Consider the following 24843-nt stretch of genomic DNA (forward strand, 5'->3'; position numbering starts at 1 on the left):
GGGCATGAGAAAGGAAGGGAAACAGATATTGTTGGAGAAACTGAAGCTGCAAGAGTTTGCGTTCGTGTAAGTTCTAGACCAGGTACTGAACCTGCCCAGGCTGCACAATGCGATACAGAGTTTTGAAGGAGCTTTGGCTCTGCTGTTACCTTGTGCTCCCCAAGAATGCATGTGGGGTGAAGGAATGAATGAATGAGTGATTTGAAGGGGTCAGGATATTAACAGCAGCTTCTGTAGAGAATTAGACATCGGGGGCCTCGTGAGTGGTAGGCTTTTTTCTCAAGAGTTCTGCATGCAATACAGTTGCACAAGGCTCCCTAGGGAGAGTTGTAGTTTGCTGGCCCCGAGGCTGCACTTTTCCAAAACCCTTTGCCTAAAGACTCTTTATCTTGGCTGAGCTCTGTCCTTGCAAAATGCCCATTGGTGAGCAGGTCTAGGGTCAGCTGGCATGTTGGATATGGACCCGTACCAGTGGAAGGAAACTGAGCTATTTCAGTGTGATGAAATAGTGTACAGCTATTAAATGCTAAATGCATCTGTGGTGAAATATGAAAAGGGCTTGGGAAAGTTACACTCACCTCAAGTTAGCAGTTAAAGCAGTGCGTGTTTACAAAAGGTTGGGGGAGAAGCATGAAAACTGGGTAAAGGGAATTGGGGACCGGTTGTGACACCAGCCAGTTAGGGTTCTCAGCTAAACAGCTCCTGTTTCTTTTTATCAGTCAATTTCAATCAGTCACAAACTCAGGAAAATACTGAGTACATATCTTAATTTTAGCACTTATTCTTTCCTTGGCCAGGGCAGTGATATCTCCAGGACCTTGAACATGCTAGCCAAGTGCTCTGTCACCAAGCTACACCCCAGCTCCAAGCTGCTGTGGTCATCTTGGACTTCTCCCAGAGCCTCTCAGCCGGCCTCCTGGGTCTTTTGGACACTGTGTTCCAAGTGGTCTTGATAGGAAATAAATCACATTCAGTTTCTCCCTTAGTTACATGTATCTTTTTGCCTGTCACTCTGTTAAAATTTGAGGTGGCTTTGGTGTCAGATCATCTTACCTTCTTGGCCTTAGCGTCTCCCAGAGTTCTCTCCACCACTGTACCCTTCTCCTTCTCCTTTCCTCATCTTTTCTAAACCAGACCCCAAAGGTCCCGGTTTTGACCAAACCTTCAGAGCTGTTCCAAGCAGAGATGGCTTCACTCTTCTTACATTGTAACTATTCTCTGTTCTAACCTTTGCTCTCTCAGGGAGCCCCAGAGACCTCAGAGCAGGGACCACATGTCCCCTACCTCAGACCCTCCCTTGATGCCTGCGATCTAATAGAGGGGATGGTACACAATGCTGATGAACAGAACAACTTCCTTATCTTTAACATTATAAAGATTTATTAGTTTTCATTTATGTGTATGTGTGTGTCTCCATAACTTTATGGGCCCCATGTATGTGCAGATGTTTGTAAAGGCCCAAGGGCATCAGATCTCCTAGAACTGGAATGACAAGCTGTTGTGTGAGTGACCTGATGTGGGTGAAGGAAACTGAACCCCGGGTTCTCTCTAAGAATAGTTAAATGCCCTTAAATGGCTGAGAGTCTCCATTGTTCTTTAAAATTGATTTAATAATAAAAATCTCAAAGAAACTCAAAGTACCTAAAGAAAGCGATGGGATCGTTTGAAATTTGAGAAAGTAGACAGAGCATAGTATGCACGGAGAAGCAGACAGATCTTGGAGCTGACAGATGGAGTTCAAATCCTGGATCTGTCACACACTGAACCCCGAGTTCCTCATTTACAAAGCGGACATGAAAACAGAACCATATGGGATGTCTATGGAAAGCAAAGGAGGAAACGCAAGTCAAAGAAGGCTGGGCACAGTGCTTGGCGCAGGGTGGCTGCAGTGACCACAGCACCGCTGACTGGTCATGCCTCTTGTGTAAACATCTTTTTGGTGTCCCTTTGCTTGCCTTTGTAACTTAAAACTTGAAAACCTTTGGCCTCGGCTGAAATGTGATCACAGGCAGGCAGAGCGATGAAGAAAGAGCCAGGGAAGAATAAATTTAGCGCTTCTTGTACGGGGCTTGCTTGATGAACCAGCCATGGATAGTGCTTGAACTTCCTTGTACTTCTCACCCAGTCCATGACGGGGGAAGCTGCCTCTGAGCACATTCTTTGTTCTGTGCAGGACTTGTCTGATTTTATTGTTACTGCTCGTCAGCGGACTCTTTGGGAGTGTAAGTGCCTCAGGCCAGTCTCCTATTTGGATCCCCAAAGATAACATTTAGGCTAGTGGGTGAAGATTGCTGGGTGTGAGGCTTGTGCTCAGTGTCAACTCTGAGGTTCCTCGGACGAGAGGCTAACAGTTGCAGCCATGTGCCCCTCCTCATAGTTGGGGACGTTCCAGCTAAAGTCACGGGAGAGATTCCTGCTTTTGTTGTGTGGTCACTTGGAACCGGTATTAAAAGACCAGTCAGATACAAGGTGTTTATTCCCGGACCAGTGGACGCCAGACCCGCCTTAATGGATGGTGAGGACGTTCATTCTGTTGCTCAGTTTAATCAAAATTGATGAGGATCTGATAGGGGTAGTGTTTCTGCACCTATCTCCAAAGCCTCCTGAGGTGTAAAAATCCAAGAGGTGCGATTCTTTCCCCTAATGGATGCCACTTCGCCGCCATCCATGGCTCTCCTTACTGTATTGTATACCATGCTGTGTCTGTCTACATGTAACTCAAAGGGCAGACAGACAGACAGACAGGCTGACCAAGACAAAGGCCTTCCTACAGTATAACACCAGATTGACTTAACTGGCCACATTTATCAAGGCCAGCGGTTCTCACGAGGTCCATGTTGAGGGGTGGGACTGTCGCTAACTTCATGAGTTGGAAATCATTTGCAGATTTGCACACACACACACACACACACACACACACACACACACACACCCTCCTGGTTGCGGGGGTGGCTGGAGGGGGGATGGAGTCCATAGTCTCATGTGATTTTCAACTGGGCTCTTAACCCCGAAGTGTTCAAAAAACCCCTTTTTTGTTTGTTTCTTTTTGTGTTTTTTGAAACAGGGTTTCTCTGGGTTACTCTGTATTGCTTTGGACGCTGTCCTGGAACTCGTTCTTGTAGACCAGGCTGGTCTCGAACTCACAGAGATCCTCCTGCCTCTGCCTCCCCAATGCTGGGATTAAAGGCGTGAACCATGCAAATCCCTTACTTCAGTGTTAGTAGAAAGTAACTATTCCAGTTAGTGTGGACCGAGAGAAGTCCTGGAGAGAGGTAACCGTGTTAATCCTCTACATTTCAGTGCCACTGTAAAAACTAGTAAGAGTTTTAGCCGGGCGTTGGTGGCGCTCGCCTTTAATCCCAGCACTGGGGAGGCAGAGGCAGGAGGATCTCTGTGAGTTCAAGGCCAGCCTGGTCTACATACAGAGCGAGTGCCAGGATAGGCTCCAAAGCTACACAGAGAAACCCTGTCTCGAAAAACCAAAAAGAAAAAAGAAAAAATTGTTTTACCGCCGGATCCGGGTTGAGTGTGGAGGAGGGGAGGTGACATTTATTCCCAGCAGTGCAGTGGGGGTCACACTGCTGCCAGGGTCTGAGTTATCTGAACGTGCTGTGCTTGCCCAGTCGGGCTCTCTGTCGTCCTCGTGCCTCTTCCCGGACCGATCATCTAACACCTCCCAAGGGCGTCTCCGCGATAGCATCTCGGGCCACTGCGAGCATCCCTCCCGGCCCCGGGCGGGGAGCCTGGCCCCGGGGGAAAGGAAGGAAGGAAGGCAGGCTTCCTGCCAGGTGCCGGATGCTGGCACGCGGCGTCTGCCGGGGTCTCTTCCCGCGCTCGCTCACCTGCTCACGCCCCCCCCCCCCCACGCCAAGGTGCTGTCTCTTTAAGGGAGGGCGTGGCCTGGCGTGGCCGCCCCCCTTCTCCCCCCGCCGCCCCGCAGCTCTCCGCGCCGCGGACCACCTGTCTCCGGCCTGCCCCGCCCCTTGCCCGAGGGCGGGGCAGGGGCGGAGACGAGACGGCGCGCGGCTTTACCTTGCGCGGCGGCGGCGGCGGCGGGCGGCGCATGCGCACGGCCGGACAGGTCCGCGGCGCCCTCACTTCCTGGCGCCCCCTCCCCCCGCCGCTGCCCTGCACATCCGGGTCTCTCACCCTCCCCGCGCGCGCCGCCGCCGCCGCCGTCGCCTGGCTCGTCCGCGGCTCCGCCGGAGGGGCAGGTGCGGAGGGCCCTGCTCCCGCTCGCCCGCCCGCCCGCCCGCTCCGCCCGCCGCCGCCCGGGCCCGCGGCTGCCCAGCGCCGTGAGGAGCCGCCGCGGCGGCCGAGCGAGGAGCAGGGGCGAGCGCCCGAGCTCGCGGCGGGTGAGTGACCGACCGACCGACCGCACCGGACGGGGCGGGAGGGGATGGGATGGGGCGGCCGCCGCCTCCGAGGCCCGCGCGGCCTCCGCCCATTCATTCTCGGCGGCCGCCCTTCCGCCCGGGCCGGCGCTGCCTCCCGTGCTCTCGTGCTCCCTGCCTCCCTTCCTCCGTGCTCCCCTACCCCGTGCTCCCGTGCCTCCCTGCCCCCGTGCTCCCCTACCCCGTGCTCCCTGCTTCCCTACCCCCGTGCTCCCGTGCCTTTCTGCCCCGTGCTCCCCTGCCTCTTTACCCTGTGCTCCTGTGCTCCCCTGCCCCCTTACCCCGTGCTCCTGTCCTGTCCTGCCCCCCTTACCCCGAGCTTCTGTGCTCCTGTGCTCCCCTTCCCCCTTACCCTCGTCCTCCTGTGCTCCCCTTGCTCCCCTGCTCCCTTACCCCGTGCTCCTGTGCTCCCCTGCTCCCTTACCCCTTGCTCCTGTGCTCCCCTCCTCCCTTACTCCGTGCTCCTGTGCTCCCCTTGCTCCCCTGCCCCCTTACCCCGGTGATCCTGTGCTCCCCTGCCTCCCTGCCCCCGTGCTCCCCTTGCTCCCGTGCTCCCCTTGCTCCCTTACCCCGTGCTCCTGTGCTCCCCTTGGTCTCCTGCCCCCTTACCCCCGTGATTCTGTGCTCCCCTGCCTCCCTGCCCCCGTGCTCCTCTTGCTCCTGTGCTCCCCTTGCCCCCTTACCCCATGCTTCTGTGCTCCCCTTGGTCTCCTGCCCCCTTACCCCCGTGCTCCTGTGCTCTCCTTCCCCCTTAGCCCCGTGCTCCCCTTGCTAGTGTGCTCCCCTTTGCCCCCTTGCTCTCCTGCCCCTTTACCCCGTGCTCCTGTGCTCCCCTTGGTCCCCTGCCCCCTTACCCCCGTGCTCCTCTGCCTCCCTGCCTCCATGCTCCCCTGCGCCCTGGCTGTGCTCTCAGGGCCAGCTCTCCCCGGACCCCCCTCACCCCTGTCCCCTCTATGCTTTTCCTCCGGGACACCCTGAGACCAGACCTTTCAACTTTCAATTCCAGATGCTCACTCCTAGGGTGTGGTCTGAATGTGCTCCCACCACTGTGATGACCCAGATCTGTGTCTGTCAAGGTCTCGTGAGAGTGGGGTGTGTGTGTGTAACCTGGGGGCTTTGGGGGGGCCACAGTGCCTCCCCTGTATTGGAGACACGGGTTTCTCCTCGTTAGTGTAACGTTTGTGCAAAGTCTGCACTTGTCTGTGCGTCCGTGCCCGCCTTGCTTTGCAGCGTCTCCTGTTTGTGCTGTTGGTGGGACTTTTCCTTGTCTCGTCTGTCAACATTTACAGACACCCCCACGTCCCTCTCTGTCCCTCTCTGTCCCACATCGCTGTGCCAAATACTGCTGGGACACCTGAACCTGGCAGGACCATAAAATGCCATTCTGGGTAAAGCAAAGTGTTGTGATTTGTTGGCACTTTCCCCTTCTCCTGGAAGTGTTTTGAGTTAGACACCTTTGAGTCCTGCTGCATGAGGAACCTGTGCGGGTCAGTTTTGTGTTCTTTTAGTCTTGCAGTTTGGTAGGCTGCTGGTCCATGCGACTGGCTCCCTAAAGTCTGCTCACTTGGGTGTTGAATACCTTACTTACGGCACATAATTTTAGGTTGCTGGATCCCAAGAAAAGCACATAGAACCTTTTAAATCTTTAATTGTGTTTTATAATAGAAATGGAAGCTCAGTATCCAGCATGACCATAATTGGAGCACATTTGATAACCTGCTGTAAAGTGTAACTGAAACTGCCCAATCGGCATCCAGAAAACGAGCTAACAGCCCTTTTCCGACTTGTGACATCATAGTGTGTCATAGTGAACTCCAGTGCGCGTCAGAGCGCACATACCACATATTGATGCAGTGATATTGCCAGCCGTGTTTTCTAGTACTTTTCTTTTTCTGAGCAACTAGGTTTTTTTGTTGTTTTGGGCTTTTTTGTCTCTTTTGCCTCAGTTTAGATTTTGAAAAGCCAGCCACTTAACAGGTTTCTTTAAATTTTTTTTTAATTGGGGTGTTTGTGTGTGTGTGGGTGGGTGGTCTGAGGATGTTTCTGTGGAGTTGGTTCTGTTTTCTCCTTCCACCATGGGATTCAGGGATCGAACTATGGTAGCCAGGCTTGAGCCGTCTCACCCTGGCCCAGCAATGAGTCCTCATTCTTTTCTTCAGTGTGGTTTTGCTAGATGATTTTATACCTCCCTTCTAACTTTAGTAGTGATGCAGCTGCCTTGGAGGGGCCCTGCTCTGAAAAGTGCTGCTGGTTCTGTAGTTAGACGTAATTGTTTCTTCTTTCCTAAGACAGTGATGGTTTGAACAAGGGAAGATCACTTAATACATTGCCTCTGCTTGTCCCAGCAAAAGTGTTGAGTTGAGATTCAGAGGACAGTTATGTGGGGTTCGTCAATCTGTCTGTCTGTCTGTCTGTCTGTCTGTCTATCTATCTATCTATCTATCCATCCATCCATATCTATTTATTTGGTTTTTCCAGACAGGGTTTCTCTGTGTAGCTTTGGAGCCTGTCCTGGCACTCGCTCTGGAGACCAGGCTGGTCTCGAACGCACAGAGATCTGCCTGCCTCTGCCTCCCGAGTGCTGGGATTAAAGGCCTGCCCAACCAACACCCGGCGATTTATTTCTTGCATAGTATAAGTGATACTTAATGGAGTTGAAAAGTTAGTTTCTGTGAGCTTTCTGAAGATAAGGAGGTTAGAAATTGTTGCTGTGGAGTGGTGCCATGCTCAGGACTGTTTGCCTCACGTTTATCTTCTTATGTAGTGGTTGGTGGAGGAGTGCAGAGTGATGGCTGTTTCTTTTTACTCCTAGTCTCCTTAGGGAAGGCCCTAGATTATCATTCTTAGTAAGCATTGAAGCTTCAGTTGTGGGAGCCTGTAACTTTCTCTTTCCCTCTTTAAGGAAAACCAGACTATAATGGTTGGAAACACTTAATTGTGTTGTTTTTTATATTCCTGTTGTTTCTGGCTACCCTTTTCTTTTCCAGCACAGCTTAGCCTAGTCTCCGCCTGGTGTACGGTGTATGAACCATGAGTAATGACAGCACTTTGGAGCTATTGTCACTGTGTGACAAAGCTTTAGAGAAAGGTGTTCATTGCTTTGAGCGGCAAATTCTCAAGTGCCCTGTGTGTTTTGAATTTGCCGTGTTGTTGGGTTATTCAAGTTGCTTTGAGATCTTTAGGGGACATAGCAGAGTAGTAGGATACACACACCATTCGTGCTATGTTCCAGTTCATAGGCTGGGTTTGTTTACTGAGACTGGGTATTCAATACATACATTTTTCCAGCAGTCATGAACAGTAGTCAGTTTAGAGAATTTCTCATGCATTTTGTTTGTTTTCTAAAAGTTAGCACAAGTTTTTTGGTAGTGTGACCTCATCCTGTATTTGTTCACTAAAGTAGACTAATTTATTCAATAATTCTCCCCCCCACACACCCCCAATAGTGGAATGCCTGATCCGGCAGGGCAGCGGTAACCCTGTTTTGTAGCAGACATGCTGATGGTATTACCAGTAGCTAACACTTGAACTGTCTCTTTAGGGTTCACCTTTAAAACAGGCTTGTTAGGTAAATGCTTGTGCTGCTGGCTGCCTGGCAGGTGAGGAATCAGGCCGAGTAGCTCTCAGCGCAGCACCCTGGCCCCAGGCTGTGGTGTTGAGCAGCTGCTCTACGGCAGAGGCTCTGTACCCACTAAATTACCTGGATGGAAGACACAGGTTAGCTTCTAATTAGTCCTTGACCAACATTAGAGTGAGGCGCAAAGAGCTTTGGTTACTTGTTCAAATGGCTTCCGGGTGGAATGACCTTTCTTGGCTCTTGATCTTTAAATAAATTTTTATTTCAAGGTGCTAGCTTAAGGTCTTATATTTTACATTAAATATTTAATGTTAAGGGAAATGTGAGAACTTTTCAGCCACCACAGAGTGGCTAAGGCTCACTTGTTGTGTGCTCTCCTGAGTGTGTGCACGCATTCTTCTTCACCAGTCATGCTTCCTCCCTTCAACTCAAGACAGTGCACATTAGTGACATCTGCAAAACTCTTCACATAAGGAATCACTCTTTCCACACACACACACACACACACACACACACACCCCATATATACATTTCCAGGGTGGCATATAAGGTAGTCATCAATCTCATTATAGGAGAAGAGCATTTAAGGTAGTCTCTCCACTATTGCTTAGATTCTTAGTTGGGGGTCAAACTTGCTGGAGAAACACACAGAAACAGCTGACCTGAACAAAGGGGAGCTCATGGACCCCAGAGCTGGGAAGCCAGCATGGGACTGTTCCAGACCCCCTGAACAAGGAAGTCAGTTTGGAGGTCTGGACAATCTGTGGGGGCCTCTGGTAGTGGATCAGTATTTATCCCTAGTGTATGAATGGACTTTGGGAGCCCATTCCACATAGAGGGATACTCAGCCTAGACACATGGGAAGGGTCTAGGCCCTGCTCCAAATAGACTTTGAAGATCCCCATAGAAGGCTTCACCCTCCCTGGGGAGCAGAAAAGGGATGGGATAGGGGGTCAATGGGGGGCAGGGGAGGAGAGGAGGGAGAGGGAACTGGGATTGACATGTAAAAGAAGCTTGTTTCTAATTTAAAAGTGGTCTAATTACAACTATAAAATAAATTCATACATATTTGGAAGGAGAGACGAAATAACAAATAAACCTAAATCAAATTAAAAAACACCCATATATACATTTCTTGTATCATATCTTCACATCTGAATAAAATAGGCACGGATGAGAATGACTGATTGCAAAGATGACACCCTTGGGTTCTTTTGTTGAGATCTAATGCAAAACCATAATTTTGTGGTTGTGTTGAAAAGGTAGAGGAACACACTGTCAGGGAAAAGATTGAGCAGTGTGTATTGTGTGGGATACGGAAGCTCTGAACACTCGAAGTTCTTTCTGCTTGGTGTGCTCTGCCTAGTGCATTGCGTCATCCTACGGTAGATGTTAAATGCTGGACTGACAGAGATTTTTCACTGTGTCTGCGAACTTCTAGTCATCAGTTGGCATGCTTTCAGGCAGTTCAGATGCCATGGAATACTAGGTCAGAATAAGCACTTTTGGAAATGATTTGTTAAGGAAAAGAATTACGACTTTTAAATGTTAGTAGTTGGGATTACTTGTGCCGTCCCTCTCGTCTTAGTAAGGGTGATAGAGAATTGAATGCACTGATATAAATGAAATTTCAGATTGAGCTAGGTCTTGAGTAATCGTCTCTCCCCCTTTCCCTGCTTGAGATGAAAACCAGAGCCTTCACAGGCTTCTGGTGTGTGCTGGACTACCGAGCTTCATTCCTAGTCCCTTGGAGTACACGTCTGTCATTATAAAACTGGAACGCTTATATGGGGTAAAAACCAGTATATGTGGACGTAATATGTGGCATTTAATTCCTAGTTTGTGCGTTTCTGAAATAGGAAGCTCCTGAGATGATAAAATGGGAGTACCAAGTCCCACCTATAATCCTAGCACTTGAGAGGTAGAGGCAGGATTACAAATTCAATGTCAGCCTTGACTACAGGAGACCATACCTCCAAACAATTTTCCAAAGCAATAAAATGGAAATGCCAGTCTGCCTTGTGAGCCTGTGATGTTGTTATTATTATTATTATTTATTAGTATCATCGTCATTGACAGGGCCTTGTGCAGTTGACGCTGGTCTTGAATTTGAGGTGTTGACTCAGCCTCCCTAGTGTTGGCATTATAGGCATATGCCCCCATGCCTAGTTGTTGCTGTGAAAGTCTTATGTTAATCTTTACACAACAGGGAAGGCCACATGGCATAATACTTGGCATGTGGATGACCATTAAGTTATCCAAGTAGTTACTGAGTATAAGTCAGGGTAAAGCATTTGTGGTCCCTTCTCATAGAAGACAGAAAAAGTAGACAATGTGAGCATCCTGGTTTTCTTTCTGTCACCCGGATAAAAGTAATTGGGGTAGGGAAGGGTTTATTTGGCTTAGAAGTTATTGTCCATTGAAGGACTCCCAAGCAGGAACTGAGACCAGGGAGGAACTCTGCCATGATTTGCTATTTATACCTCCTTGGGCTTGTTTTCTTTTATAACCCAGGATCACCTACCCATGGACGGCACTAGTCACAGTGGGCTGACCTACATAGGAATTAATCAAGAAAATGCCCCCCAGCCTTGCTCACAGGCCAGTGTATCTGATGGAGGCAGTTCCTTTGTTGAGATCCCGTCTTCCCAGCTGACTCTGATCAGCACAGTGATTTAAGTACTAATAAAGAACATGGGTTTCTAGTCTTGGAGAATCAAGAGAACCATCTTACTGTGTATATTGCCGTCCACAGTAGGACCTGAGAAGTAGATCAGCCAGACATGCTGAATGCATGGGAGTGTGGAGAGAGCTCCTACTAGAATCTTACATTTGTTCTGTGTGGCAGTGATGAGAAATACCTTGAAGGAGGACTGGGGAAGACCATGCTAGAGAAGTAAGTCTAAGGCTACTTGCAAGAGGCATGGTAGCTGTTGTTTTGACTAAATGCAGTGGGGAGACCATTATAAAGGGTTTTATTGCAAGAGTGAAACACTCAAGTTGGCTTTTCAAAAGATTGTCTTGGAGCTGGGAGTGTGACTGACTTAGTGTTGAGGCAAGAGGCCTTGGAGTCTAACTTGGAAATCAGGAAAAGGGAGGGTTTTTTTGATTTTGCTTTTGCTTTTAATTTCATTTTTAAGTTTTTAAGGCAGGGCTGTAGAGCCCAGTTTGGCCTTTGTTTAGTATGTAGCCCATGTTTGTTTCAACTTGGATATGACTGCCTGCCTTTGGGATTACAGGTGTGCGCGGCCATGTTGGACCTGTTGGACTTGCTTTAGGGAACAACTGAAGAGGAGGTAAGATTAGCTATAGGGAGACAAGAGGCTAAATTTCACAAAGAATTGATAATGGTCTGTGGTGTTGAGTTGATTAGATTTTTCTGATTTTCTAGCTTTGGGCTTAGTGGAGTCTGTTCCTTTGCTTCCAGTGCTAAAGTAGAGGACAAAGTTATCCCTGCCTCCCTGGGTGCCGCTTGCTTCTCACTTGAGGCTGAGATGCTGCCTCCTCAGGGCTGTTCAGATGATGGTTCTCCCGTTGACTTACACCTCTGTTAGTCACTGAGCATGAGCTCGACCCACCCTAAAATCACCACACCTGGCTACAAAGTCAGGAAGCCAGCCATTCTCAGTCACATGAGCCCAGAAGCAAGTCACAGCTGCTTTCCAAAAGGCATGCACCTCTTCCGAGTAATAAAGACGTGTACCTCTTAGGTGCATAAAGGGGCCAGAGTCAAGCCTATGGGTTACCCCAAGTGAAGGCTGATTCCCATTGCCAGTATCGCAGTCAGTAAAATCTAGAGTTACAGAGACTCGTAGGGCATAATGCTTATAAGGATCCCCTCACACCCCACCCCCCAGACTTTTCTATAAATAGCCCCTCTTGATTAGAAGAACCCTCTGTGGTGGGGCTTAGTTACTGTTACTGTGACAGAACTGAGGCAACTTACAAAAGGAAGAACTTGATTGGGCTCACTGTTTGAGAGGGTTACAGTCCATGGTGTCAGAACTTGATTGGGCTCACTGTTTGAGAGGGTTACAGTCCATGGTGTCAGAACTTGATTGGGCTCACTGTTTGAGAGGGTTACAGTCCACGGTGTCAGAACATCTGAGAGGTCGGTCACACCCAGACCCACAAGCAGAAGGAGGCAGAGAGGGTACACTGGGAATGGCATGGGTTTAGCCACCCCCAGTGACGGTTTCACCAACTGGGGACCAACTATCCAGACATAGCAGTCTGTAGGACTGTTTTCATTCAAACTACCATAAAGTGCAAACAATTTCTCCTCCGGTATAAGATGTGGAGATGATAACAGCAAGTTAAATTAACACAACGAAACCCACTCTTCTGCATTTGCTTACTTCACCCACTGGAAACCCCGCCCACATCCTTCTTGGCTGAATCTGATGGCCTCTTCCTTCACATGACCAAATAGGGTGGTGATCCGGTTGCCTGCATCTGAAAGAATCGTGAAGTTTGTGTAGCCCGGCTAGGCGTGTCTGGACGTCGTCAGTGCTTCTGAGAGTCAGAGAGACTTCATCTGTCATATTCCTAATCAAGTCCCTCCTTCAAGCAGTAGGGGTTGGAAGTAGGGTACGGGGGAGGAAATGTGCGAGTGCAGTCAAGACTGTTCACTTACAGGGTTCCCTCCCCGTTAACCAAAGGCGCTTTTAATGCTTCTGGCTCACTGTGTAAGTGACAGCAAGGCTGTCATTCCTTACACCACCTGTTTTAGCTTAGGAGATTGATTGGCTCCACAAGTCCAGTTCTGAGCTGCTAGGCTGATGAGACTTTTGAGCCATTTTCATTATAAATCCTTTTCTCCTTCAGTACTGATAAGGGAAGGTAGCCAAGCCACCATTTGTATCACTAATTTCCATTTCATTTCTTTTTGTGCTGTTACAGAACAGTGATTCATCTCCCGTAGATTAGTAGGTAGGACAGCGTATGGGTAGAGGAATGGAGACTGTTTTACATTATCCCTACCCGGTGGCTCTTAGGTTTCAGGATGCTGTCTTATTTCACACAACTCAGTCTACAGGGCTTTTATCCTTTCTCTTAGAAAGTCGTGGCTATTGTCAGCATTGTAGTCTCAAGGCCAAACTATTAAGAATTATTAGTCTGAGATTAATCAATCCTATTGCAAGCTTCTAAATTCCCCATTCACATTTTCATGGATGCTGGCAGAAGACACAAAGTTCTTGTGTCAGAAATGGGGGCAGTAAATCCTCTGTAGTAAGTAATGGTAACCAGAGTGTCGGCATTGATAATAATACATGAGCTTTCCTGTGCAGAGTACAGGGTTTAAGCCATACTAACAGGAGGACACACAGAGGACTGATGGTGTGGAGAACTTCTGCCATTAGGGACCAGATCTCATAGAGAGCTTGTTGTTTCTCTCTAGAGGGACACATTGTGTTTTTTACAAGGCGCTGAAAGCATGCCTGGCTCCTTGTGGAAGGCAACAGGATTTTTATTTTTCATGACTGTTCATTGTATAGAAAAAAAATCTTAGAAAGATAGTAGAGCAAAGGACAGCTGGTACCTCCTCAACATGCAAAAGAGATAGCTACAGAATGCTGTTTCCTTATGTATATATGTAAATTATCTTGCTACGTTTGCCTTTTAAAAAGGTTCCTGGCATAGAAGAACACAGTGCATGTTGTCATTGGAGTTCATTTTCTCATGAGGTTTGTTTATTTGTATTGTGTGAGTGTTTTGCCTCATGCATATTTTGCCTTGATGCGTATGTGTGTCACATGTTGGCCTGGTGTAGCTGTGAGCTGTCTGTGGCTCCTGGAACCAGACCTTGGTCTTCTGAAAAAGCAGCTGTAGCAAGTGCCCTTAGCAACCGAGTCATCTATTCAGCCCTAACTATTCATTTTCTTGATTGATACCAATCTTGATATACATCAAGTAATGACCTTGATAGAGTTTTAATTAACACATAGCCCAGTAACATTTGCTGACATACTCAGACATCTCTCAGTCTGAAGATTATCCATTGTATGCGGTCGTTCAGGGGTGGTGAAGTGAAATATGAGAAGCTGCCATGGTATGCAAGATTTGAGACGCCTTTGTCTTTGTTACATGAAACTGCAGTAGCTCTCAGTTGAAGTCCCTGTGAGTGACAGTATAGATAGGTTATGGTTAGAAGAGCTCCTAACACAGGTAGCTAGAGGAAGTTTATACTTGGAAATTTTCTTTATTATTATTATTTTTTTTAGCAGACTAGGACTCTTTTATCTTTTAGTACTTAGTAAGTTCATCATCCTTTTCAGTTATTTTTTTGTAAAGTTTGTTCACTTTGTTTTTTTTTTTTTTGTGGGGGACGGGGGCGGATAGAGGTTCTATAGTCCAGTCTGGCCTGAAGCTCAATGGGTAGCTTAGGCTGCTCTCGGACTTTACAGTGATCTCTTGTTTTCAGGTTCTCAAGTGTTAGAGTTGCACACAGGAGCCACCATGCCTGTTTGTAAACAAGTTAACTTTACTCAGTGAAGATTATTAATTACCTTTGAGTTTTGTGTTGTCTTACATAGTTAACGTCTTTCGGCATTTCATCATGAGGCTTATCACATTGTTTTCAAGAGTAGAGTAGTCAGCTTCACTTCCTTCATCCTTTTAAATCCGAGTGTTCGTGAATTTAGGTACTTGGGATTGTCAGTCTAGTTACGTCAGAGCCAGTTGGGAGTTGCTAGTGGAAAATGTTGGTGCCTCAGAATCAAGGATGAAAGTATTTTGGAAATCATTTCTTTGATAGTTGGGACTTCCGTGTTAAAATGTAGACGTGGTATTATAGAACAGCGTGTAGAAACAAGTTCAAATAGCTTAGGGCTGGCACTCCTGTTGACAACAGCTGGCCAGTGTTGCATCTTCTGCCTTTGGTATGTGGTGTGGACCCTTATGGGTCTGTTAGTCTTGGTAGGTATATATTTATTAAGAATTGTGGTGCATGACCAGCCTTCTCTTTATACAAATAAGCTTTAAGATTGTTTTATTTACCCAAACTCAGCAATGATTTTAAAGAATTATTTACTTAAGTGGTTATTCTTTAAAGAGCAGTTTCATTGGAACATACTTTGATCATAAACTGTATTACAGATGAGTTTTATTGGCGCTTTATATATTTTGGATCCAAGCCCTTTATCTCTCAATCCACCTGCTTCTGCCTCCTGAGTGCTAGGATTAAAGATGTGCCCTGCAAGTGATGTCATTTGGGGTCTTTGGTAGCTAGAGTTCGAATAGCTCCTGTGTGCATGCGGTCCCCAGTTTGTGGGAAAGTGTCAGGAGGTGTGGCCTTGTTGGAGGAGGTGTGTCATTGCTAATGAGCTTTGAGGGTTCAGAAGACCCCGTCATTGCCAGTGGGCCTCTGGCATTACTTGTGGGTGAGCAAACGCCAAGCGCTCAGTTGTGTGTGTTGCTGTCTGTGCCTTTTTCCCATCGCCGTGGACTAACACGTATTTAATGAAGGCATCCTAGTGAGACATTTTCACAGGAATTTAGAAATTAAAAAATAAAGGATTGGTGGTTTTGGCTGCATGTGGGAGGTGGGATCAGGAGAATCAGGAGTCTGAAGCAAGCCTCAGTTACATAGCAAGTTCAGGGCCAGCCTGGGTGACTCAGACCCTGTCTGTAACAAAGCAAACAACAAACAGGTGCTTTTAGTGGCAGCTCTGAGAAATCTGTGCCCGGCAGTAGGCTCTACGATCACTCCAAAGCTGGGCGGTGGTGACACTCGCCTTTAATGCCAGCATTTAGGAGGCAGAGACAGGTGGATCTCTTGAGTTCAAGGCCAGCCTGGTCTAGAAATTGAATTCTGGGCAGCTAGGACTGTGACGCGGAGAAAGCCAGCCGGGGGTTGGGGGTTGGGCTGGGGGACAAGAGCTTCACTACAATGTTTTCTTCAAAAAGTTTCTCCATTCGGGACGACCTAATAGAGTGGAGTAAGTTTCTAGCTGACCTTTTCTCATGCGGGCAGGTACCCAGTTGCATCAGTGTCAGGTTTGGCATCTGTGATAATCAGTTGGTTGATGACGAATGTGCTCGTTTCTGAACTTTGAAGTTTGATTTCATTGATCTCTGTGTCTTTGCTAGTACCTGGTGACTACCACCTTTGTTTTCATGTTTTGAGGGTGCATATATGTGTTCATGTGTGTGCTTGTGTGTGTGTGTGTGAGAGCTAGAGGTTGATACTGGATGTCTTCTCTCACTCTACCTTTGAGACAGGTCTTTCATTGAACCCGGAGCTTACCAGACTGGCTGGTCCTCAAGCCCTAGGGATCTCACTGCCCCTTACTTTACAGTGCTGGGATGATCTAACTGCCCCTTACTTTACAGTGCTGGGATGATCTAATTGCCCGTCTTTACAGTGCTGGGATGATCTAACTGCCCCTGTCTTTACAGTGCTGGGATGATCTAACTGCCCGTGTCTTTACAGTGCTTGGATATGGGCACACATTGCAAAGTTTGACTTCATGTGTGAGTGTTGGGGCTCTGAACTCAGGTCCTCATGCTCATTTCCTGGTGGTCGCTTTTCCTCCCACATTTTAATAGTTATAACAACATTCTCCCCCTCCTCTTACCCACGTTCTGTTTGCAGGATCCTAGACTGCTAACAAGCACTCTACCACTGAGCTGTGTTCCTGGCTCTTTGTAGTTTTTCCTTTGAAAGAGTTGTCCTTGAACTCATGCTCCTCCTATTGTAGACCCTTGAGTAGCCAGGCAGTAAACTTTCCTCTTGTCAAAATATGTGCTCATTTTTATTAAAACAATATAGAAAACTAAAACCACCACGTTGGTTGTCATTTGCTGAGTGTCTTCCTGGACGTCTGTACAGACCTATAGTTCTTCAAGTTGTTCACAGGACGCAGTATTTGCCCACACTCCATCTTCCTGTTGGCTTGTCTTGTTTGCTTTCATTGACAGCATTAGAGCTGTTTTTCTGGGGCACTTCTGTAATTCTCTGAGATTTTCACTTATAACTTCTGAGACAAACAACTGTGGGTTCTTTTTGTTGGCAGTGAATTATTTTACTTTGAGGAAGGTACCTTTAAAACAAAGGTTCAAATGTGTATTGCATGAACCACATTCTGTGGAGTGTGAACAAAGCTACTCCCCAAGTTCAGGTTCAGACATCGGTTTTTAAAAGTCTGCATTTTAATGTAAAAACTTGGAGGGGCATAATTTGGTGACAGTAAGTTTAGGGCCAGAAAGTCTGTAAACGTGTAGGGGTAGAGTTCTATTTGTTATCAGGAGAATAACTCCCACCGCACACTCAGCTTACTGTGCTAATAAAGGAATGGCAGCCTTTGCTGTTTTGCACTTTGTGCGTTAATCCCTTGGTCCTGATGTAGCAGCAGATGTGGTCACAAGTGGAGGACCTGGGACTGGACAGCAGGGAAGGTCAGACCCTGCTGTGGAAACTTCCCTAGCGGTCTCAGTTTCCCTGCATAGTATTTAGTGTAATGAATACATGGCTCAAAAATCACTTTTAACCGTGGGAACAGTATAAAAGACTGCAGAAACTATTCTTAGTATTATGCAAGGTAGTTTAACCTGGCAAATGGGAGCTTTTACCAGATTGGAGAATGACAAAACCAGGCAGGTTAAAAACTGCTATCAAAATTTTAATTTTGAAAAGGTGTATTTAAATTAGGAAACTGGGTTACTTAATAAGGTCATATAAGTGAAATATTTTTGTAGTTGCTTAATTTTTGTCGAGGCTCAAACCCACCCAGAGCCTTACCCGCAATGGACAGGATTACTTCTCTCTCTCTCTTCTTCTTCTACCTCTCCCTCTGTCTCCCCTCTCCCCTCTGTCCTCTTTCTCTTCTTCACAGGGTATGCCTGTTCTGAAACAGAACTATATAGACCAGGCTGGCTTCAAACTCAGAGAGATCCACTCACTCCAGCATTTATTGTCTTTTTTAGAAAATACATAATATGTTACATAAGATATGAAAATGAAACTCCTGTCCTTTATTTAGCCAACAAATGCCCCTTACTCAGGTGGATTGTAAGAACATCTTGTAAGCTCTCTGAAAGAACCAAAAGATTGGGGCGATGGCTTAGTTGGTATAGTGTCAGCCGTGTTAAACATGGGGACCTGAGTTCATATTCCTGGCACACATGTGAAAAGCTAGGTGTCGTGGTGACAAGCATCTATTGCTCTAGTGCTGGGGATACAGAGACAGACAGGCAGACCTCTGAAGCTCATTGGCTGGCCGGCTGGCCTAGCTGATTTCATGAGCTCTGGGTTCACTGAGAGATCTGCTTCAAGAAATAGATGTAGAGATGTCAAGGTAGTTGAGTGGCTAAAGGCTGTCGTCTGAAAATCCTGACCGCCTGAATTCTGTCCCCAGAATCCACAAGATGAGAAGAGAGCTGACTCCCCCAAGCTGTCCTCTAGCTCCACACATTCTGTGGAGGGGTGCACACGTGCACACACACAATAGATAAAAGGTCATAAAACACAAAGACAGACAGACAGAGGTGTGGTGAGGAGTTGAGGGAGATGCCACTCTCACACCACACATCCACACGAGTATCCTACACACACCTATAGATGATTTTTCAAGGGAGCCACAGATGACTTTATAGAACTTCTGATGTCTGCCCTACCTGTTGATAGGAAATATATCCAGAAGGCTGGAGATTAGGAATCTTATTAAAGAATAAGTAATGGCATTGATTTACACGAGAAAGCATACACATTAATAAAGAAATAAGAACAGTTTCATAGTAGAGGGAATACTTTGTAAAGTGTCAGGAATAAAGAAAGGGGATAAATGCAAGCACTGTCAGAAGAAGGGTGTGTGCAGAGTCAGGCCGGTCTCTGAGATCCAGGCCAGATTGGTCTACAGAGCACGTTCCAGGCCCAGCCAGGCAACACAGTGAAACCCTGTCTCATTCTTAAAATGTGTCCCATTTCTGTGTTCCTGAGAAGTCTTAAACTTGTTTTTGGTATTTTAAAAAGTAATCTCTGTGTTTGTTTTTTTCCTTTCCATTGAATGTTGTGGTTATTTAGTTTTCAAATTGTTGCAGCTCATCTGGAGGAGTGTGCTTGCTTGTTCCAGTTCTCACTCACAATGTACCTCTCTGATCTGTCTCTCCTCAAAGATCTTCCTGTATGACAGTACTTTCAGAGCCTGTGGTCTGTTTTCCTAAAACCTTGGACCCAGATGAGAGGACTGGCATCAAGAAATCCTGTATCTCACACTAGCACTACTTTCAGTTTTTAGTACCGAAAAGACAAGTAAATGACCCATTGTTATAAATCTCATCCTGAAGAGAAGTTTAGACAACATTAGCCATTATTTCCTAATTTACAGTGCACAGGGTAACAGCTGTTGACTATACAATTAACTATGGGTTTTAAAAATGCCATTGTCTTCAAAAAGATATTAGGAAGGGGTTGGTTAATGTGCAATACATGGATAATTTATAATACTGAATAAATATTGATGAATTGAAAGCTGGAGAGATGCTCAACAGTTCTGAGCACTGGCTGCTCTTCCCGAGGATCCAGGTCTTATTCCCAGTACCCACATGGTGGCTCACAGCCCTCAGTGACTGGGCCAGGGGATCTAGTGTCGTCTTCCAGCTTCTGTGGTCACCAGGCACACCCTTGGTGCACAGATGTATGTGTAGGCAAAACACTAACAAAAACAAAACACAGCGATGGATTGTTAACCATTAATCTTTTCTTTGTCCTTATTTATTGTAATCACAGTTTTCCTCCATGTTTAGAGTTTCCTTACCCATTATACTTTTGTTGTTGTTGAGATACAGCCCGTTGTGTAGCCCAAGTGGCTTTGAAGTGAATCATCCTGCCTCAGCCTTGGTAGGGTCTGGATTACAGGCTGTGGTCCTGGTCTGGCGTAGAATGTAGCTGTATTAGAACATGTTTCCTCCTCCAGGCTTAAATAGTCAACGTGTGAAATTAGGATGCTTCCTTCTTAGCAAGTAAATAGAAGGCTTAAGCGTGTGCAGTATATGAGATATTTCTGTTGGGGAAGTTGGCAGGGATCAGTGTGGTTTTGTATTTTTCAGTGCTACTGAGAAACCCCCATTGTTTGAATTCTTTGTTGCCCTAGATTAGGGAAGCCTTTTTAAGGATTAAGTTTCATTTCATCTTGTATCCCTTTGTTACAGATCAGATGAATAGTGTTTAAAATGCCTATTTTGGGGCTAAAATATTTTCCCTTTTTAGCTTAGCAGATATACCAATATAAAACCTTCCTGAAAGTTACCAAATTTGAAGCATATGAAAAATCTCTTGGGAACTTGTTAGTGCCAGTGGTGTTTTTAAATATATAAGGCAAACTCTGACGTTTCCACTTGTCAACTCTTGTCTAGACATAATTAAATTACTTCTCATCTGTCTCCCCATAGCAGTTTAACCACAGGGCTCTAGCGTGTCGTTTTATTTAATTGTGCTGTATTGTAGCAATCTGTTTACATGCCATTTCATAGACAGTGAGCATCTTGAGGACAGGTAGGGCCTTTTACTCAGCGGTTGGACATTGCCTCGCCTCTGGTGTATTGGAGGGCAGGGCGTGTGTTGCTCTTTGTTGAATTTTGAGTACTTTGTATTTTAGGTCATGTGACAAAGCATTTTCTTATTTTGTTGTTATCATATACATTTTCTTTTCTGAAGCTGTTGTGTGTCTTCTCACCTTGGTTTGCCTGCGGACTGATTACACAGCGGACTGATTACACAGCGTCTTTAAAATAATCTGTTGAGACATGGCATTTTAAACAGTTTTTAAAACATCATTTCCTTGATGCTATCAAGACATGCAGTAATTGCATGTGGTATTTCCCTGAAGTGATTGTTTGTGGCAACTGAGCTATTTTAGCAAAACTAGCGCCTATAAAACCATTGTGGACACTTCTGTTTTAGTTAAGGTTTGTTTAATATTTATAATAGAAATTGTATGTTCAGATTTTGTCAGTTGTGATATGTGTATGTTAATATCTTATTTTTCAACACAAATCTTTTGAGAAGGATCATTCTTGGTGGCCTTAAGCATAGATAGCTGCATTTCTCGAAGTCTCTTCTGCCATGCTTGCTTGTCACTCATTCAGGGTGCACACACACACTGGAGACTGCACTGTGCTTCAGAGAATGCAGTAATAATACAGGATCGGTAATCACAAAGCAACAGGCATTTTCATTAGTGAGTTCACGGTGGATCCTCAGCCTATACTTGGAGTATACTCTTGACTCTACTTTAGCACTGTCTGTTTTCTGAATTTGTTGTAACTATAGTCTGTTCCATTAATCTAGATCTTGTAGTCAAAGTTCTGTTGTTGTGAAGAGGACACCATGGCCATGGCAACTCTTATAAAGGAAAGCATTTAATTGGGGCTGGCTTACAGTTTCAGAGGTTTAGTCCATTATCATCATGGCAGGAAGCATGGTGGCATGCAGGCAGACGTGGTGCTCGAGAGTAGCTGAGATCTGCAGGCAGAGGGGGAGGGAGGGGAGAGACAGACTGAGCGCTTGAAACCCCAAGGCCCACCCCCTGGTGACACTCTTCCTCCATCAAGGCCACACTTCCTAATCCCTATCAAGTAATGTCACTCCCTAATGACCAAGCATTCATATCTGTGAACCTGTGGGGGCCATTCATAAACAAACCACCACACTAGTGTTGACAGGTGTTTGTGAACTTAATACTTTCAGCATGTATATAAATCAGTAACTCTTAGGTGAAATCTGCTTGGAGAGGGCATCCTTGAGCTGTGTGTTTCTGCAAGCTGCTGCTGTATCTGCAGAAACGTAGATGCCAAATTAGTATTGTTGATCACAGTACCAACTCATTGAATGCTTACTTTGTGTTTTTGCTAAATACTAAAAATGAGCTGCAGCTCAGGGTAGAGGACTTGCCTGACTTAGGGCTGTACTCACCTCAGGGTAGAGGACGGGCCTGACTTAGGGCTGTACTCACCTCAGGGTAGAGGACGGGCCTGACTTGGGGCTGTAACACCTCAGGGTAGAGGACGGGCCTGACTTAGGGCTGTACTCACCTCAGGGTAGAGGACGGGCCTGACTTGGGGCTGTAACACCTCAGGGTAGAGGACGGGCCTGACTTAGGGCTGTAATACCTCAGGGTAGAGGACGGGCCTGACTTGGGGCTGTAGCTCGGGTAGATTTGCACAGAATTGAGCATGGGATCTGACTGATGTCAGAGTCTAGATCAAATACTTGCACCTTTATGTGATGCTCTTTCCCTTCCTTGTAACATAAGCACTAAATACTGAGTAGGGTATAAAAAAAATTTGAAGGTAGAGAGCCTTTTCTGTCATTTGAGACCAGTGGATTCCTGTTAACAGCAGGACTTCTGAAAGGTAACAGCCATGTCTAGAAGGCAGTGCTATAAAGCTATTTTTGCTTGAATAAGGGGCTCTGAGCTCAAGGCTGCACACAGCTTTCCCAAAGCTAAGCAAGAGTAACCCTGGGACCTGTAACCTGGACTTATGGATACAGTCACATACCTGGTGCCGGTTCTCCAGCATGGTTCCGCTGCCATGGACACAGAAACCATCTGGTGCCGCACTCTGTATGGACGTAAACCAGTTGGAAGTAAGTAAATCAAAGTCGATTTGTGCTCTTTTAAAAAATAATCTGTATAACTTTCATGACGTTGTCTTCATTCAGTAATACGACAGTTGTGCTTTGAATGTGAAATGTTAGTGGAGTTCTCGTCCTCCAGAGACTGAACCCTGGCCCCAGCTTAGGGGTGTTGTTTGAAGAGGGTGTGGAATCTTCCGGAGGCAGGACGGCAGAGGTGGTCACTGCAGGGCGAGGGCTGGGAATTACCAGCTTGGGCTTCCAGCTAAGTTTCTGACTGCCGTGAGCACTCATGGCAAGGACAGAGCCTCTCTTGCCACCATGGACTTCTTGCCATCAAGGGTTGCACCGTTCCAAACTGAGGGAAGTTAAGAAGCCCTTCCCTGTACTTGCTTCTCTGTCAGACATTTTGTCACAGTAAGACACTAAGGCTTTGAGTAAGTGGTGTCTTACTCGAGTAAATAGCAGGGACAAGAAAAGGAACAGAAACAGTGACCAGGTGAAACACATGAGTGATTACCATTGGCTGAGCTTGCTTGGGAATTAGAGATTTAAGGTCTCTGGTTGGCGTGTAAGAGCAAGGCTTTTTGAAACTGGACTAGCTTTACATTGGACCTCCAAGGGCAAACATGTTGTAGAAGGAAGTTGCTCCTATCCACGAGGAGGAGAGTTCCAAACTTTGAATAGCTGTGTCAGCCTCGAGAGTGTCTTCTAGACGGTGGATCTCGACCTTCCCAATGCTGCGATCCTTTAGCACAGTTCCTCATGCTGTGCTGACCCCCAACCTTACAGTTAGTTTCGTTACTACTTCATAACTAATTTTGCTACTGTTAGGAATCGTAAATATCTGTTTTCTGATGGTCTTAGACAACCTCGACCCCCCAAAGGGGTTGCAACTCGAAGGTTGAGAACCAGTATTCTAGACTATAAACAGTAGTTACCTGGTCTTGGAAAATGCAGATCCTTAGGAACAAGCAGTAGAATTTAATTGATTGTGGCGAGTCTCAGAATTGGTATTGTAAGCAGATTTCTATGTATATAGTCCATGGACCAATTGTTTAATTGACAGACATTAAGCAGCATATAAAGCACAGAATTTATTGAGCTCGCCCATCAGAAACCACTCCATGATACTGTCTCTCTGCAAGCGTAATCACGGACAGCCATTAGCCATCAAAACATTAATCCCATCTCTTCAAAACCCATCTGCCCTATCCAGGCTCCAAACAGCTCCTCTGTAGTTACTTTCTGGTGCTGTGATAAAATAGTGCAACCAAAACTTAGAGAAGTTTTAGTTTACATTTTAGAGGGATAGAGTCCATTAGTGGGGGCAGGCAATGGCTGGGGCAGGAAGCTGGTGATCACATTTTGTTGGCACGCCAGGAGAACAGGAAGTGAACCACAAGTGGGATGGGTTATGAACGCTTGAAGCCTGATATGTAGCTGAGCATGAGCTTGTCATACATAGGTCTGCCTGTTTTTAGCTGATGACAGTGGCATGTTTTCTGTGCTGTTTGATATTGTCAGAGTTGTTGTTGGTTTGTATGTCTGCCTGCAGCTGCCTGCTGAAGACAGGGAGTGCGAAAGATCTGGAACGGCCTTTCAGGAAGTCTGATGTGCGTGCTGGGAACTGAACTTGAATCCCTCGGAAGAGCAGTTAAGTGCTCTTAACTATCTAGTAGTGTCTGATTAAAATTCAATCTAAAGGTTGTAAAATATCAAGGCCACAGATATTTTTCCTATTTATTTTTTGTGGGTATATATGTTTGAAACTTTTTTACAACTCTGGTTCATTTTGAAAAAATCATCCAAATTAGCAGGACTTTTTGTATATTAGATGCTAATCCTTCCTCTGGTATATGTGTTGCCAGTATCTTATAGCTCAGAGATTTACTATTGGTTTCTTTAAAGTGTTATGTTAGGTTCTAGCCATGGGCCACCAAGTGAGTCCTAGAAGTTCTTGATAGTATTAGTTTGATATAATTTATTAGTGTTTTCACTGATGGATGGTGACTTTTTGTATCTTTTCTGTGAGTGCTTTGCTGGTCTCTGCTTTGGGACCACAAATAAGCATTCTGTATTTCATTCCAAAGTTGGTGTTTTCCTGTGGGATTAAATCCCATAGGAATTTGTTTTTATTTATGAAACAGTGTAGGGATTTCTTTCTTATGTGAATAATCAGCCTGCTCCATTTGTGTAAGTCTCCTTCCTTCAGTGGTCCACACATGGGAGCCCACACTTCCCTCCTACTTTGTATGTACTGTTGCTGGACTGTGTATCCTGTTTCTCAGTAGTGT

The 24843-nt window shown here is 46.1% G+C and overlaps 1 protein-coding gene across 4 annotated transcripts in view; it reads left to right on the forward strand.

Moving 5' to 3' along the window:
• Positions 1-4032: 4032 nt before the first annotated feature.
• Positions 4033-24843, forward strand: part of LOC103162975 (CYFIP-related Rac1 interactor B) — a 67104-nt gene continuing 46293 nt past the window's right edge. The window contains exon 1 of one of the 4 annotated variants that reach the window (XM_027431681.2): positions 4033-4355. In XM_027431681.2, the coding sequence (XP_027287482.1) occupies positions 4064-4355 (292 nt within the window). In that variant the 5' untranslated portion in view covers positions 4033-4063. Of the gene's footprint in view, positions 4356-22488; positions 22559-24145; positions 24204-24843 lie in introns of those variants that run through there. The other 3 variants (XM_027431683.2, XM_027431682.1, XM_035449576.1) reach the window with 3 other exon arrangements.

This window comes from Cricetulus griseus, chromosome 10, assembly GCF_003668045.3.
Source record: "Cricetulus griseus strain 17A/GY chromosome 10, alternate assembly CriGri-PICRH-1.0, whole genome shotgun sequence".
Taxonomy (NCBI): Eukaryota; Metazoa; Chordata; class Mammalia; order Rodentia; family Cricetidae; genus Cricetulus; species Cricetulus griseus.